The sequence below is a fragment of the Microtus pennsylvanicus genome, chromosome 7, assembly GCF_037038515.1.
Source record: "Microtus pennsylvanicus isolate mMicPen1 chromosome 7, mMicPen1.hap1, whole genome shotgun sequence".
NCBI classification, from domain to species: Eukaryota; Metazoa; Chordata; class Mammalia; order Rodentia; family Cricetidae; genus Microtus; species Microtus pennsylvanicus.
The window spans coordinates 31404578-31420021 of NC_134585.1; the positions used below are offsets into that span (position 1 = coordinate 31404578).

At 45.8% G+C, this 15444-nt stretch overlaps 1 protein-coding gene across 1 annotated transcript; it reads right to left on the minus strand.

Moving 5' to 3' along the window:
* Positions 1-1917: 1917 nt before the first annotated feature.
* Positions 1918-12760, minus strand: Pdcl3 (phosducin like 3). Its single transcript, XM_075980374.1, has 6 exons — positions 12628-12760; positions 9175-9307; positions 7345-7435; positions 6906-7049; positions 5071-5279; positions 1918-2422 (listed from the first exon to the last, which is right to left on the minus strand). Exons 1-6 carry the CDS (start codon positions 12631-12633, stop codon positions 2280-2282), a joined length of 726 nt encoding a protein of 241 aa, XP_075836489.1. The 5' UTR covers positions 12634-12760; the 3' UTR covers positions 1918-2279.
* Positions 12761-15444: the final 2684 nt, after the last annotated feature.

Here is a 15444-nt window from a genome sequence, read left to right on the forward strand (position 1 = left end):
GGGTATTTTTTTCCCTTTGTCCAGAGGTTTGGTACCTTCTGAAATGACAAGACCTCCAGACTCACCTCCATCTCCTGCTGTGCCATTAGATGAACCCTGTGTTTAGAAAGCATGCTTCTGGGCTAAGGAGATGGCTCAGTGGTCAAGAGGGCTTCCTGTTCTTGCAGAGGACATGGGTTAGGTCCTCAGCATCCACGTGGCAGCCCGTAACTGTACCTCCAGTTCCAGAGGATCCAATGGCCTCTGTGGGCTCACCCTTGTACCCATGTGATACAGGAGCATCGCATAAACTCATGCAGGCAAACACACCTAAGTAAAAAGGATAAATTTTAAAAAAAAAAATTTAAACTTTTACAAAAAGTCTCATCACCTTTGTCGCATCTAAATGTGACAAAGGCAGCAGAGGGGGTGGCGAATGCCCTGGGCACAAACCCCAGAATTAGCTAAACCAGACACTGCCAGCTCAGGCTCTCATCACAATCCCAGGTTAGGATGGCGAGGCTGCTGGTCCTCTGGAGCAAGTGCAGACAGATGCTGAACAGCTGCTTGTGTGCCAGACCGAGTTCCCTGACCAAGGCCACAGGCACAGAGCTGCTGCCATCACTGCATCTGTCAGTCAACAAGGTCGCTATCTGTCATGGAGGCAGTGGTCACATCAGAGCAGAGCGGCAGAGCGACTCTTAGTCGGTCCTGCTTGGGCTCGTCAGAAGGGCCAAGCCTGCAGCCCCCACCACTGCGCACACTGCCTGCATCTAGGTACAGCCCTTTTTTTCCATGTAATAATTCAGGCTCTAAGGCAGTGGTTCTCAATCTGCCTAATGCTGTGACTTTTCCTCCTGTTGTTGACCCCAACCATAAAATCATTTCACTGCTACTTCATAACTGGAGTTTTGCTCTGTAATGAATCATAATGTAAACATCTGGTGGGCAGAATATCTGCTATGCGACCCCCAAAGGAGTCCTGACCCACAGGATGAGGACCGCTGCTCTAACCGCAGTCTAACTTCCCAGCTCTTGGCCACTACAGATTCAAAGGCAGCAGCGCTCCTACAAGCCACGCTGGGTCTTTACAGTGACAAACTCCTTAGACTGTCCCAACCTTGTCATTCAAACCTCACGAGCACCTCTGAAGCCAACACCCCCAAAGGTGTGCTTCAATTCAGCAGTATGGGTCTCACGTAATAGAGAACCAGGCAATCTCACACCCAAAGCGGGGCTCTGTGAGCTGTCAGCTTTTTAATTACAACAAAAATACAACGTGCGCTCTAATCTGAACCATGCCCTTGTTCTTAGACTCTTACATTAAGACTAAATCAGCTATACATACTACATCCTCCAGCAAAAATATTATATTTTTTCCTTCATCAATGTCAACTTGACAGGATTCGGGCTCACAAAAAAACATCCTGAAACTTTTTACGGGTCAACTGAGAGATGAAGCTTACAAATATGTACGCTTAAACCTTCTTCCCAGAAACCAAATCTAATAGGATCTCAGCCAAAAACAGCCGGTATCTTTGGAGGTGTTCTGTTTTTGTTTTTGAGACCGGGTCTTGGTGGTGTAGCCCTGGCTAGCTCGGAACTTTGTAAACCAGGCTGGCCTTGAACTCACAGAGAGCTCCCAGTGCAGGGATTAAAGGTGTGCACCACAAAGAACAGCTGACATCTTAGCAGCTGAGAAACGCGTTAGTTTAACTAGAAGAAAGACTTAACTGAAAACAAAGGAGGCAGCAAGTAGAAAGCTGTCGCTAATTTGATAAAACAGTGTTTGTCTCAAAAGCATTATCAGCCATTTCTTCACAGAGGACACACATTAAGATCTTTCACCCACATGGAGACTACTCATATATGTATTTTAGCTGGTAATTCTTTTGCTAGCTTTTCAAAATGAAAATAAAAGAGCCTAACTATAAAAACTCTTGTCTTTTGCAGTTATTTTATTTATTTTATTCACATTATTTTTTTTGTAAAAAAATTCCATATTCCTTCCTACACAGCTGCATGTCAAAAAAAAAACACTAAACAGTTTGCTGAAATACATGTAGGAGAACAGATATTTGGCATAAAGCTTATTTAAATTTTTCTTAACAAAACATTATTAATTCAGAGTTTTGAGGAATTTAATAAAATTTTCAGTGATGATTATTTCTGAAATGTACAAAATTTAAATATTATAAAAAGGTTAAACTAAAATATGAAAACTTTTTGCTTTTTCCTCCTCAGTAAAAATTCAGACAATATGTCATATGGAGAAAGTTCAAAAGGTCACAGTGGCCACCTCAGTCGTCCTCGGAATCGCTGTCCCTTCTCATGGGGACAGGGCCTCGCACTGAGGACAGCAAAACGTCTTTGATGGGCTTCTTGGGGTCCTCCTCCAGGTCTGTCTTGATTGCTCCCGACTCAGACAATTTCCACTCCAGCTCTGTGCGACAAAGAAAAAGCAAATCACACATGGCACCAGGTCTCCTCCAGGGGGTCCTCGCCCACAGCCCAGCAAGGCAATTTAAATTTTTCCTGACAGGTTAAAAAAAAAATCAAAATTTGGTGACCATTTTAGTGCCACATTTCTGAAGTACCAAATAGAAACTCTTAGAAAGGAAAACTTAAAACTGTTTCAGAGATGACCAAATGAAACATTGTATAAACTGGAACCTGTGTGAAAATGACAGTAAGATACAAAGAACAACATGGCAGCCGTCGCTACAGTGTCTTAGCTGAGACATTTCCATGAAGATTTAGAGCAAACACCTCTACAGCGTGGCAGAACCTAATAGTGAATCTATTCTCTTTTTAATATAATTTTAACTAACAAAAGGAAATTTTTAGCTTCATGTCTGATATCCTCTCCATTCAACTCAAAGCATTCGTGTTAATAAATAAATAAATAATACAAAGTAAAGACTAGGTGCCCAAGAACAAGATCCTGTATTTTAAATCCCACTCTTACAATCAGTGAAATGACCCCCACACAGCGGGAGCAAAGTTAACTGACGTCAAAGATCCCAGATAGCTCGCCTTTCTTAATCAAATACTCCCACTACAACCAAGAGTCAGTTCCTCAAAATGCGTTGAAGTCCTCCATGAAACAGAGTTTGAGTGGTAGTTGCCAGGGGCTGGAGATAAAACAAGATGGTCAAATGGAAAAAAAACAAACAAACAAAAAAAAAAAAAAAACTTCCAATATAAAGTGGAAACACTTTGGGAGCCTAAGGTATGGTAACCACAGTTAACAATGAACTACATACCTGAAAGATGCTTAGAAAGTATCTAAGCACCATTGAGCTCAACTGACTGCAATCTTGATGCTGTCTTCCTAATCTGAACATGTTGTACACCTTAATAACCTTAGCTTTTTTTTTTTAATGAGCCACACCTCAGCAATGCCAGGGGCAGTGTGCGCCACCAAGATGGTCATATATACCTGAGTATTTTTAGCTCCAGGTATTATGGTTGAATGTTGTGAACAGGCTCTTTAGAAGACAAAAGTAAGGTTTCTGACTCGACTCGAGAATGTATTTCTTTATATGTACACACACACATGTGCATTTAACTGCTGTTCACTTACAGGCATTGAATATGCAGGAGTACTAACTTGAGAATGTACTTCTTTATATGTGCACACACACACATACACACACATGCACTAAGAGTGCTATTCACTTACAGGCACTGTATATGAAGATATACTAACCCTCAAGTAAGAACTTTTCTGGAAATAAAAATAGGAGCAGCAACTTCACTGCTAGTTAGGCCTGGTGTGCCTCACCAGAACTGCTAGTTACACATGGTTGTCTCACCAGAACTGCTAGTTACACACGGTTGTCTCACCAGAACTGCTAGTTACACACGGTTGTCTCACCAGAACTGCTAGTTACACATGGCTGTCTCACCAGAACTGCTAGTTACACATGGTTGTCTCACCAGAACTGCTAGTTACACATGGTTGTCTCACCAGAACTGCTAGTCACACACGGTTGTCTCACCAGAACTGCTAGTTACACATGGCTGTCTCACCAGAACTGCTAGTTACACATGGTTGTCTCACCAGAACTGCTAGTTACACATGGTTGTCTCACCAGAACTGCTAGTTACACATGGTTGTCTCACCAGAACTGCTAGTTACACACGGTTGTCTCACCAGAACTGCTAGTTACACATGGCTGTCTCACCAGAACTGCTAGTTACACATGGTTGTCTCACCAGAACTGCTAGTTACACATGGTTGTCTCACCAGAACTGCTAGTTACACATGGTTGTCTCACCAGAACTGCTAGTCACACACGGTTGTCTCACCAGAACTGCTAGTTACAGAGCTGATGCTGGCTTCAGGTGTCCCCTATAGTGGAGTCTGGAGCTGGGGCATTTAAGAGGACTAATGTCTTTCTCACAAGATTACACTGGTTCTTAAGAATGTGGAGAGGTGGCTCATTAGTTAAGAACACTGCAGTGCACTGGCTGCTCTTCCAAAGGACCCAGGTTCAATTCCCAGCACCCACATGGCAGCTCACAACTGTCTGTAACTCCAAGATCTGATACCCTCACACAGACATACATACAGGCAAAACACCAATGCATATAAAATAAGTAAATACTTAAAAAAAAAAAAAGCTGAGCAGTGGTTGTGCACACCTTTAATCCCAGCACTCAGGAGGCAGAGGCAGGTGGATGTCTGTGGAATTCGAGGCCAGCCTGGTAGACAAAGCAAGTTCCAGGACAGCTAGGACTGTTTCACAGAAAAATCCTCAAAAAACCAAAACAAATAAACAAACAAACACAAAACCTACTGGGAGACAACTAAGACTACACATATAAGCAAGTATTATTAACATAAAACTAAATTAAAAACAAAAACCGTGATCTTAAGCTACATCTGAAAACAAAACCTTCAACTGGATGAATGAAATATATTTGATGCTACTATGAAGAAAAGGAGAGTGTTCAGTGTGCCTCCTCTCACCGAGAACAACAGAGCCCAGCTCTGTTCCTCGTGATCCGGCTCAGCAACACAGAGGGAGGGGAGTGTCCCTGCCCACCTCTCACCACACCCTCACGGCCGTCAAGAGCCCTTACCATCTATCGTCAGGTTCATGCCTCCGAACACCAGAGGACCAATGAACTGTGCCTTGATGTCGCCTCCCAGATAGACGAACAGCGTGGGCAGGTTCCTGTCGGGGTAATTGGGTATGCAGGTCGTTGAAATGGCTTTGACGAACTTTACATCAGGAAACTTCCTGGCGAGTCCGCTCAAGTGCTGGTTTATCAGGGAACAGAGGGGAATCCTGGACACAGGAAGAGACAAGAGAGCAGCTGTGACCTCTGAGTAGACAGGGCAGCGCCCACTGGGCCTGCTACTGACATAGAAACCTCAGAAGGGCTCCCTGGGATGCTTGCTGCAGCAGAATGAATTCACAGTTCTCAAATAATCCACTCTAGTGTGTTCAGGGGAAGTGAGTAACTCCAAATTCAATTTAATTTAATAAGTCTGAGAAAACAGCTTTGATAGTTTTGAAAGCGGCCATGTCTTCCTGTAAGAGTCGTTTAGAAAACACTGAAGAGAACACACGATGTGACGTGTACAAAACAGGTCAGAAAGGATGTCCTGCCTTTAAGTGATTTCTAAACAAGCACTCCGTGTGCAGGGGAAGGAAGAGCCTGTGCGACACCAGAGGCCACAACAGCTCTCAGCAGTTATCTCAAGGTCACCCTGCCACCTGAAGGTCACTGTTCTCAGAATCTCTCAAATGCCAATTCCTCTACATGGAGGGATAACTTGATTTGGGATTTTGTGCTTTTTGTTTTTTTAAGAGCTGGGTCTTGCCATGTTACCCATGCTGCCCTTGAACCTGCTACGCAGCCCAGGCTAGTCTCGGACTCTGTCAGTCTTCTGGCCTCGGCCCCTCACGCTGGGAATGCCAGCGTGTACTACCCCAACTGGCAGAATTCTTTTCTTTAATAAAGGAAATTTAATAAAAGAAAGTCCTAGCCGGGCGATGGTGGTGCACGCCTTTAATCCCAGCACTCGGGAGGCAGAGGCAGGCGGATCTCTGTGAGTTCGAGACCAGCCTGGTCTACAGAGCTAGTTTCAGGACAGGCTCCAAAGCCACAGAGAAACCCTGTCTCGAAAAACCAAAAAAAAAAAAAAAAAAAAGAAGAAAGAAGAAAGAAAGTCCTTGCTCTATGTTTTTAATAGACACACATTACTCACAAATATTAATTTAAAAGTCTTAAGATGGAAGCTGAGCGCATCTCGCCCCCTTCTGGTGTACTCAAACATCATCTCGGTGAGGTCCCCTCTGATCCAGTTGACAACTCTCTATCCCATGGTCCATCCTTCCTCACCCTTCCAGTCTTGTTCCCTTTACTTCTGCTGCTACTGAAACACAGACTTCTGTCAGGCTGTGTTCCACTAACTCTCCATTTCCCAGAACACCCAACACACAAAAACCACTCAGTAAACACAGGCTGCATTCACCTTACATCTTCCTCTAAAAAACATTCTATATGAAGAGGGCAAAAGGATCAGCTCTGCTGGTCAACACCTCTCAGTCAGGAAGGGTTGGGCCAATCAACCACAAATACAGAAAACACAAGTTCAGGTAAAAAACACACAAACAGACTGGAGAGATGGCTCAGCGGTTAAGAGCACTGACTGCTCTTCCAGAGGACCAGTGTTCTATTCCCAGCACCCACTTGGCAGCTCACAACTGTCTGTGACTCCAGTTCCACAGGATCCAACTCCCTCACACAGACATATATGAAGGCAAAAAACACCAATGCATATAAAATAAATAAATAAAAAACCACACAAACAAAACATAAGAACAAAACCTTCCAATAGGCTAAGCCCCATACAGGCTGAAGAGAACGTCAACCAACACTTTACAAACACATGGAGATCAGCTCACCCTTGCTTGTACAGGTGCAAGATCACCCACAAGCCATCGCCGGCTCTGGTAACTTCTTGAACATAATCCTTCCCTGAGATCTCTAAAACTTCTCCAAATTTGTTCTTCAGCTGAGTTGCTTTCCACTCGGCCAGCCTTTGCTGCCTGCACAACAGGAAGAACGCACTTAAATACACAGATGAACACGCGTACACACACATGCACACACACATGCACACACGTACGCACACACACATGCACACACGTACACACACATGCACACACGCACGCACATCTTTCAGAAGAAAATCCCTGTGAGGCTGGTTGCCTTGCCTCACAGTAAAAGTCTAAGACCAGTTTGTTGAAATGTGTAATATTGTTAAAGTCTGTCCTGATGTTCAAAGGACACACGTTTTGGTTTCACACAGATGGCCACGCAGCCCCTGCGGATGGCACTAACCGGTACAGCTCAATAGCTCGTTCGTCTTCCTCATTAAATTCATCCTCGTTCTCCTCCAGCTCTTCCAAAGTCATATCTTCATAGGTTTTCACTGGATTTAGTTTCATTGACAGGAGCATAAAAATGAAAAGATGAATACACAGACATCTCAGCATCTTTGCTTTTCTCTTGTGTGTGTGCACACAACTCCTGAAGGCCCAGCCCACTGAGACAAGAACTAAGGTACTCTAGAAAGACAGAACTGCCTCCGCCCTTCTTAATGTCATGTTATTCTACAAAGATACAAATGGCAAGTTTCCCAGATTCAGGACAAGAGTCCTGTTTGCTCTGGTCTGCAGTGACATGTCATGGGCCGGATGTCCTAACTCCCATGTCGCCTAGACTGTGTATTACACTGGCAAACCGTCCTGTGCTGTGTGTGCTCACTGCGAGGCTCGCTCTAGACGTGGGTTGTCTCACACCCCATCTCAGACCCGAGCACCACTGCCTGGCTCTGGAAGCCTTCTCTACACCTCCGACTACTCAAGCCCGGCAGGCTTCCTTGCCTTTTCTCTCTCACACACAGTACAGTGACCATCAGCAATTCTGCTGGCCCTCCTTCAAAACAGACAGCTCTGACCACTTGTCCTCACCTCCACCACCGCAGCAGCCAGTCCACGCTACTGCCATGTCCTGCCTGAGTTACTGCATTACTTTCAGACTGCTCTTCCTGTTGCCGTACCAGCCAGCCGTGCTATGCTCAGTAAGATGGTTCTGTTAAATATAGGGCATGCCGTTCTGCTTCAACCTCCAATAACCCCAGCTTGGCAAAAAAATCTGGGCTCTTTACCAGGAGAGTCAGGTTCCAAGAGGGCGGGCTCTGGGAGGCTTTGTGAACTCTCCACTGCTTTCCCTGCTGAAGCCCCCGCAAGGATTTTTCTACATCCCGGCCAGCTTTAAACTTGCTGAAGCAGCTTCCCTCACCTCCTTCAGGTCTACCCAACGTCTTCTCAGTGAGGTCCCCTCTGGCCCAGGTAAGAAGACTTTCTATCCCACAGTCCAAACTTCCTCACCCTTCCTAGCCTCACTCCTTTCACCTCTACTGCTAATGAAATATAAAGACGGACTTTTGCCTGGCTATGTTCCGCTAAATCGCCATTTCCCAGAACAACGCCCAATACACAAGAGTCATTCAGTAACCGTTGTCTGGATTCACCTTACAGCATCTTCCTCTAAACAAGCGTTCATGTATGAACAGGGCAAAGGACCACCAGCTCTGCTGGTCAACATCTCTCAGGTGGGAAGTGTCCAACACCCCCCACCCCCGCCACCCCACCCCGCCAGGCACCTGTCTGCCATTAGGATGCCTTGGCCTTGCGGGAATTCTCATTCATAAGGCATCAGGATCCTTCGGACCAATGCTGGGAGTATTGGATGTAGGTGGTAAGAACTTAGAGAAAATCCCTCTCTCTGATGCCATGTACTATCTCAACATCTTAAGCTTCCTCAAACTAAGTAAACTATTCTAAGTCAATAATCTTAACCAATCCACACAGATTAATAAGGCACAGCCTCGAGAGAAGACAAACACTACGAACTTGAACAAACTTCTATGGCACTCTCCCAAGTAGGTCAGAACAGCAAGTCCTGTGCCCACGTGACAGATAAGGGCTGTGGGCTGCGGGGCTGCTTGCTCTCCGCTCTGGAGTTACCCATCTGGCTACCACCGGCAATGCTGATGCCAGGGCTCCGGCTCTGGCTCTTGCCCAGAAGGTCTTTATTATAGCAGTTGGTAGCTTGTTTCCAAAGCCAGACAGACACAGAACAAAGGAAGAAAGTGAGCATGCTCACCCACTGACTGCTGGAGGAGTGCCTGCTCCTCTTTTTCTGCTGCCTCCTTTTCCAGTTCCGCCAGGCTCTCCTTCGGGGGCAGGATGCCCTTTTTGCGTAGGATGTCATTCCACTCGGTGTCTGCATTGGGGTCCTGGAACAGTAAAGACAAGGGCACGGTGAGGGCAAAGTCCAGGAGAGAAGTCACAACATGGGGTGGCAAACGGGAAAGGTGGTGAACAGGGAGGAACTCAAGCTAAATTACTCTGAGGCCTACTCCTGAGAGCATCGAAAGATCCCCTACCCTGCTGTAGTCTCCTGGAGGAGCCGGCTTTAGAGCAGAACTCAGGAAATGATGGGCAGATTGGCGTCAACACTGAAACCAAGGCTTTGACCTACTTTCTGTTTAGTATTTTCATTCATAACTTAAATTTTATTTAGAACTATGATAAATTTCTATGATATTATTCAAAGTGAATCTGACCATAAAGCCACATGGTCATTTGACAGACTTGGACTGTGGCGTTGTACGGTAACCTCTGAAGTCTCCTAGTCCTGAGGCCCCGGAAGCTGAGGACTCGAGATGCCTCCTGACTTTTCTGAGACCTCCACAGTGACATGATTCCTGCAATAAAGTTTAAGTGGCTACTTGCATTGTTTTTGGTTTGTTTGTTCGTTTTTGTTTTTGTTTTCAACTTGAAACAAACTAGTCATATGAGAAGAGGGAACCTCAAAAGTCTCCTCAGTCTAGCCTGTAGACAAGCCTGGGGGGCGGGGACATGTTCTTGATTGACAACAGCTGTGAAGAGCCCGGTCCACTGTGGGCAGTGCCACCCCTATGCCAGAGGTCCTGAAATATATAAGAAAGCAAACTGAGCAACCCAAGGGGAACACGCCAGTAAGCAACATTACTCCAAAGCTGCTCCTCAAGCCTGCCTCGAGGTTCCTGTCTGAGTTCCTGCTGACTTCTTTCAATGACGAACTGTGGCACGGGAGTGGTAAGATGGAAAAGAAACAGAAAAACAAAACAACAAACCCATTCTCCCTAAGTTGCTTTGGGTCACGTACAGCAGGTAAATTACTGATTTGGGCAGTAACTAAGAAGGATGTGTTAGTGGCCAGGATGCACACAGGAGCCACTACAGTCAAGGTGACAAGGTAGGCTGTGAAAACGCACACACATGCTAACTAGATATTGTTATTAAGCCGTGTCAAGGGCAATGACAAACAGGTTGTTGGCCTAGAGCAGTGATTCTCAACCTGTGGGCTGCCACATATATGCAGATATTCTGCATATCAGATATTTACATTATGGTTTTTATTTTATTACAATTACAAAGCAGCAACAAAATGTTATGATTGGGATCACCACAACACAAGCAACTGTATTAAAGGGTCACAGCATTAAGAAGGTTGAGAATCACTAGCCTAGAATTAAAGGGTCCACATTTCACAGAGCAGACAGAGATGCTCACTAGAGAGGAAGGACATTTAATTATTGCATGAGGGTGAAGAGGAATCAGCCAGAGTGAAAGAGAAAAAATAGCAAGCTTTGACTGAATTGTGATTAACAAGCTTACTTAGGAAATATTAGGTTATATAGAAATAAGAAAGCAAATAAGAAACTCTGAATTGAGGTGACAAAGCTAAAACTCAACTACTGGCTGTGTTGGCTAGGTTTATGTCAACTTGACTTGAGCTATAGTCGTCTGAGAGGAGGGGCACTCAAGTGATAAGATGCCTCCAGAAGGCTGGGTTGTAAGCAGAGAAGCCTGTATACGGCATTTTCTTAACTAATGATTGATAGGGGAGGGCCCAGCTCACTGTGAGGTGGCACCATCCCTGGGCTGGTGGTCGTGAGTTCTATAAGAAGACTGAGCAAATCATGGGGAGCAAGTCAGTAAGCAGCACCCCTCCATGGCCTCTGCAAACCTCTGCCATACCTAACTACACTTGGGAGGCAAGAGTTGGCTGAGCTGAAGGTAAGTACCTAGCATTTAGTGTTAAACATAAGCCATCATGAGTGGCGGGGCCAGCCTGTTCTCCAGATTTATCCTTTAGACCCCTAAAGTTTAAGAGATTTCTCAGGAGCCGGTGGCAGGCGGATCTCTGTGAGTTTGAGGCCAGCCTCGTCTACAAGAGCTAGTTCCAATACAGGTTCCAAAGCTACAGAAGATAAACCGGTCTCAAAAAACTAAAAAAGAAGTAGATCTGTTTCTACCTCAAACAAAAGTCTAAGGATCTAACTAGGTTCCTACTCCCTTAGGGAGATAACTATGAATCTCACCCAGGAGTAGTTTGCCTACACAATGTTTTGGACTAGGCTGTGAACATTACTTGTCCTGTTCTGGCAATAGAATATTTAACTAAGAATGTAGCTCGTACTCCTTCAACTGGTCTGTTCGTTTCCTTGTATCATGTCAATACAGTTTTTATCTTACTCCTACCTTTTGGGGTCAGGGTATTTAAGCAAATGGAAATTAAACACAGGCGACTTTCAGTAGTCACTGTAAGTCCCTCCCAACACTACCCTATGTTTCTGTCTCTTACTTCTCCTATATCTCTGTTCCTTCTGCCTAATAATTCTAACCCTCATGGTCCGACCCTGGAACTACGAACCAGCCGCGGCAGAAGTCACCCCAAAAAGGTGGCTTACGACAAGAAAGGGCACAAGAAGGATGACGCTTCCTTTTAGAAAGGTCAGAGAAGGTGAAGAGTGCCATTTTTAAGCAGGAACCTGAGGAAGAATCGACAATGCAGAAGAGTCCAGAGCACTTCCAGGACTTTCTCCTCACCTCCAGGGGTTTGTGGCCACCTCTTCCAATCTCCAATGGGGGAGCCCACAACTGTTTGCCCCACCTACCCTCCATCAAGACTCCGCAGTTAAACATAGCGACATAGAAGGGCCAGGGCCTTGGACGGTGACAATTGTGGCTGTCACAGATCTTTGCTCTTAGAGGCTATTTCTGTGGCGTTTTCTAGCATTTTTTGGACTTTTGTCAAATACTATCAGCAAATTCCAGGCCAAAACAGAAAAAAACAAACAACCCTCAGAGGTTCTGATTTTTTTCATTAACACTAGAAGTTAACACTAAAAGTTAACACTAGAAGTTGGTCCCGGGGTTCAGCTCTGGAAATCTGGAAGCACCCCCCAACAAAAATACTGACGTTAGATAGTCAGCTCTAGATGGCAGAAGAGTCGAGGCCTTCACCAGACCTGGAGGAAGACGACCCCAAGGTCAGAGGTCCCCAAAGGACAGAGATTTGCTGGGCCGGACACACCGGAGCAGGAGCACCCAGCCCGACTCTGGCGAGACTACACCCACCCTCTCACAGTGCGCCTGCGCAGGCTTCTCTCGCGGCCTCGCCGCAGCCTGCCGAACTGGGTAATTCTGTAGACCTGCTTCCAGGTCTGGCGCGAGCCCCCCGAACCAAACGACCCTAGTCTTGGGGTTCCGACCACACCACGCTCACCTGCATCTTGCCTCCACTCACTCAGACCAACGCTCAGCGTGACAGGCTCTCGAGTCCTCTCCGCGCAGGCGCGGCACCGCCTCCCCTCCGTCCTTCGCCCCGCCCCCAGAAGCGAAATGGATGAAGCCAAGGAGGAAGTGAGGGCTTGGAGTCTGAGCCAGGACTTCTGGCGAACGGTGCGACGACTGGGTGAAGAACTGGACGTGCCCCCGACGGGTGGGACTACGAGATTGACGTCATCCAGGGCTGATCCCAGGCGCTACCTTTTTAGGGAAAGCGGCTAGTGAATGGGGCTGGCCTAAGGAGGTTCCCATAGGTCCTGCAACAGCCCGGCAGCCAACACGAGCCTGTATAGACGTCTCTTCTCTAAGGACTGGTCAGAAACAATTGCCTTTCTGGGATCCAATGCTAGGATTAAAATTAACACCGGGTCATGTGGAAGTCACTCGCCGTCTTTTCTGTGGTGGATGAGGTGAATTGCTCATAAGGTTGTTTACTGAAACCATATTGGCAGTTATCGCGGTAATCAGTGGGTCCATGGCCCATTCACTACTCACAAAAAGAAAAGACGCCGGTCATTTTATCTGGTTGAACGCCAGAGCTGTGTATCAATGAACAAAAACGCAGGCGACAGGCTGCAGGACTTGTTGTCCATATCATTCCAAACTGCAGCTGGGAGCACCAGTCTTCCCTAGTATTAAAAGCTGTGTCCGCATTTGGATGAACATGCTGCCTCCTGCTTCCAGAAGGCCCTTAAGCACTCCACGAGGTCCCTACTTTAGCTCGGCTTTGGAATTACCCAAGAACCTTCAAAAGTGCAGCTCACATCTGTAATCCCAATGCTCGGGAGACTGCGGCAAGAGCCTCACTGAGCATCACTGAATTCGAGGCTAGTTTTGGCTAGTTAGCCTAGGGATGAATTTGATCTTATGCTTCTCTCCACCCTCTACATCCTGTACAGGCTGCTTTAGGTAAATGTTTTCTCATAGCAACAGAAACCCCAACTAAAACACATAAAAACAACAGAGAACCACACCATACCCCCAGTCATCTTGACCTTAACATCATTCCCCCCCCATCAAAGACAGACTGATTTGTTACTCAAGAATGTATTTCCACTAATTTACATTTTCTTTCTTTTGAATAAAGCTTTGAGATGACTTCACTCTCCTTATTTCTGCAAGTGTGTGTAAGAAGGCCAAGTTCTCGTGAAAATATTTTTGATGTGTGATTGTGTGGTGTGTATGTGTATGCTTATTCACATACGTGAGCCATGTGTGTACAAGTGTACAGAGGCCTGAAGTTCACCTTCAGTGGTTTTCTTGATAGCCTTCTGCAGCATTGATTTAGTAAAGGTCTTTGACTGAGCCCAGAGCTCACCAGTGCTGGCTAGTCCTGGAAACCCCATGTGTCTGCTTCCCTGCTGGGATGGCATGAGTTGTCATGCCTGTCCAGCTTTTTATGTGGATTCTGGGGATCTAAACTTTGATGCACGTGTTTGCACAACAAGAGACTTATCTAGCCAGTCAGTGGTGGCGCACGCCTTTAATCCCAGCACTCAGGAGGCAGAGGCAGGTGAATCCCTGTGAGTTTGAGGCCAGCCTGATCTACAGAGTGAGTTCCAGGACAGGTTCCAAAGCTACAGAGAAACCCTGTCTCGAAAAACCAAAGAGAGAGAGAGAGAGAGAGAGAGAGAGAGAGAGAGAGAGAGAGAGAGAGAGAGATTTTCTGAGGTGGTACATAGTGTGTTGACTTCTTGACTTCTTATTAACAGGGATGGAACTCAGTTATCTCACAAGGACTTTCCTGTGACTCGTGATTATATGGGATATTATCTTTAGTTTACAATAGCCGTTCTCTGGGTGAAATATCTGGTAATTATGCTCCTTTCAAAACCTGCTTGAAAAGCTGCTGCCGCTGACATTGAAGTCAGATTGTGAGTCTTTACCTTTCGGGACTCTAAGTATAGAAATGATTCTGCTCACGCATGGTTCCTCCTCCTTCTGAGGAAAACAGGAGCTCATTCACATGGCATGCTGAACTCAACATGCCAGTCCAATCTAAGACTGACATCAGTCGGATCTGTATGTAAAGATGCATCTAAGTAGCCGTGGTTACAAGAGCAATTAACATGCAGACTCTTAAGTGAACTATCACCAAAGGTGGGATTCTATGGGTGCTGTCAAATAACCTGGAACTCCATGGCCAAACATGATTTGTATTTGCTAGTTAGGCAATCACCATCTCAAGACTCCTTTGTGTATGGTTTCCCAGCCAACGACAAACCATGGTCCTCTTCCCTCTTCTCATTGTCTCTTGTCTCTGATTATTTGTCTTTAAAGAGCAACGTGGGAAAAAAATGTGTGCTGTGTTGCTATAGACGGCAGCACACTGCGTACCTCTGTCCATTTGGAGTCTAGAAGAGTTCAAAATCATTAATGGTGGCAGTGGGCGATGACTGGCTGCTAAGAGGATGCCTGCAGTGAAAATGTTTGGGAGTTTAGGAACCGTGGGGACTATTGAATACAAAAGGCAAATACTGTGATGGAAACATGTAAGGGAAAGTTTTGGCAGCCCACTGCTTTCCCAGAAGGCTGGCTGATTGTTGGAAATCTGCAATGATTTCCCAGGGTAAGGAACAGAATGCAAAGATCATATAGCTTTGGATTTTTTTATAGCTTTTGCAGTTTCATAAGGAGTGATTCACAGCTTTGTTTTATATGCCGAAAGGGCTAGTTCTGGGACATCTGGTTCTACAGGAACGAAGAAAGCTCAGCAATGCTCTTTGGATGACTACGTCAGCCAATTAGAATATCG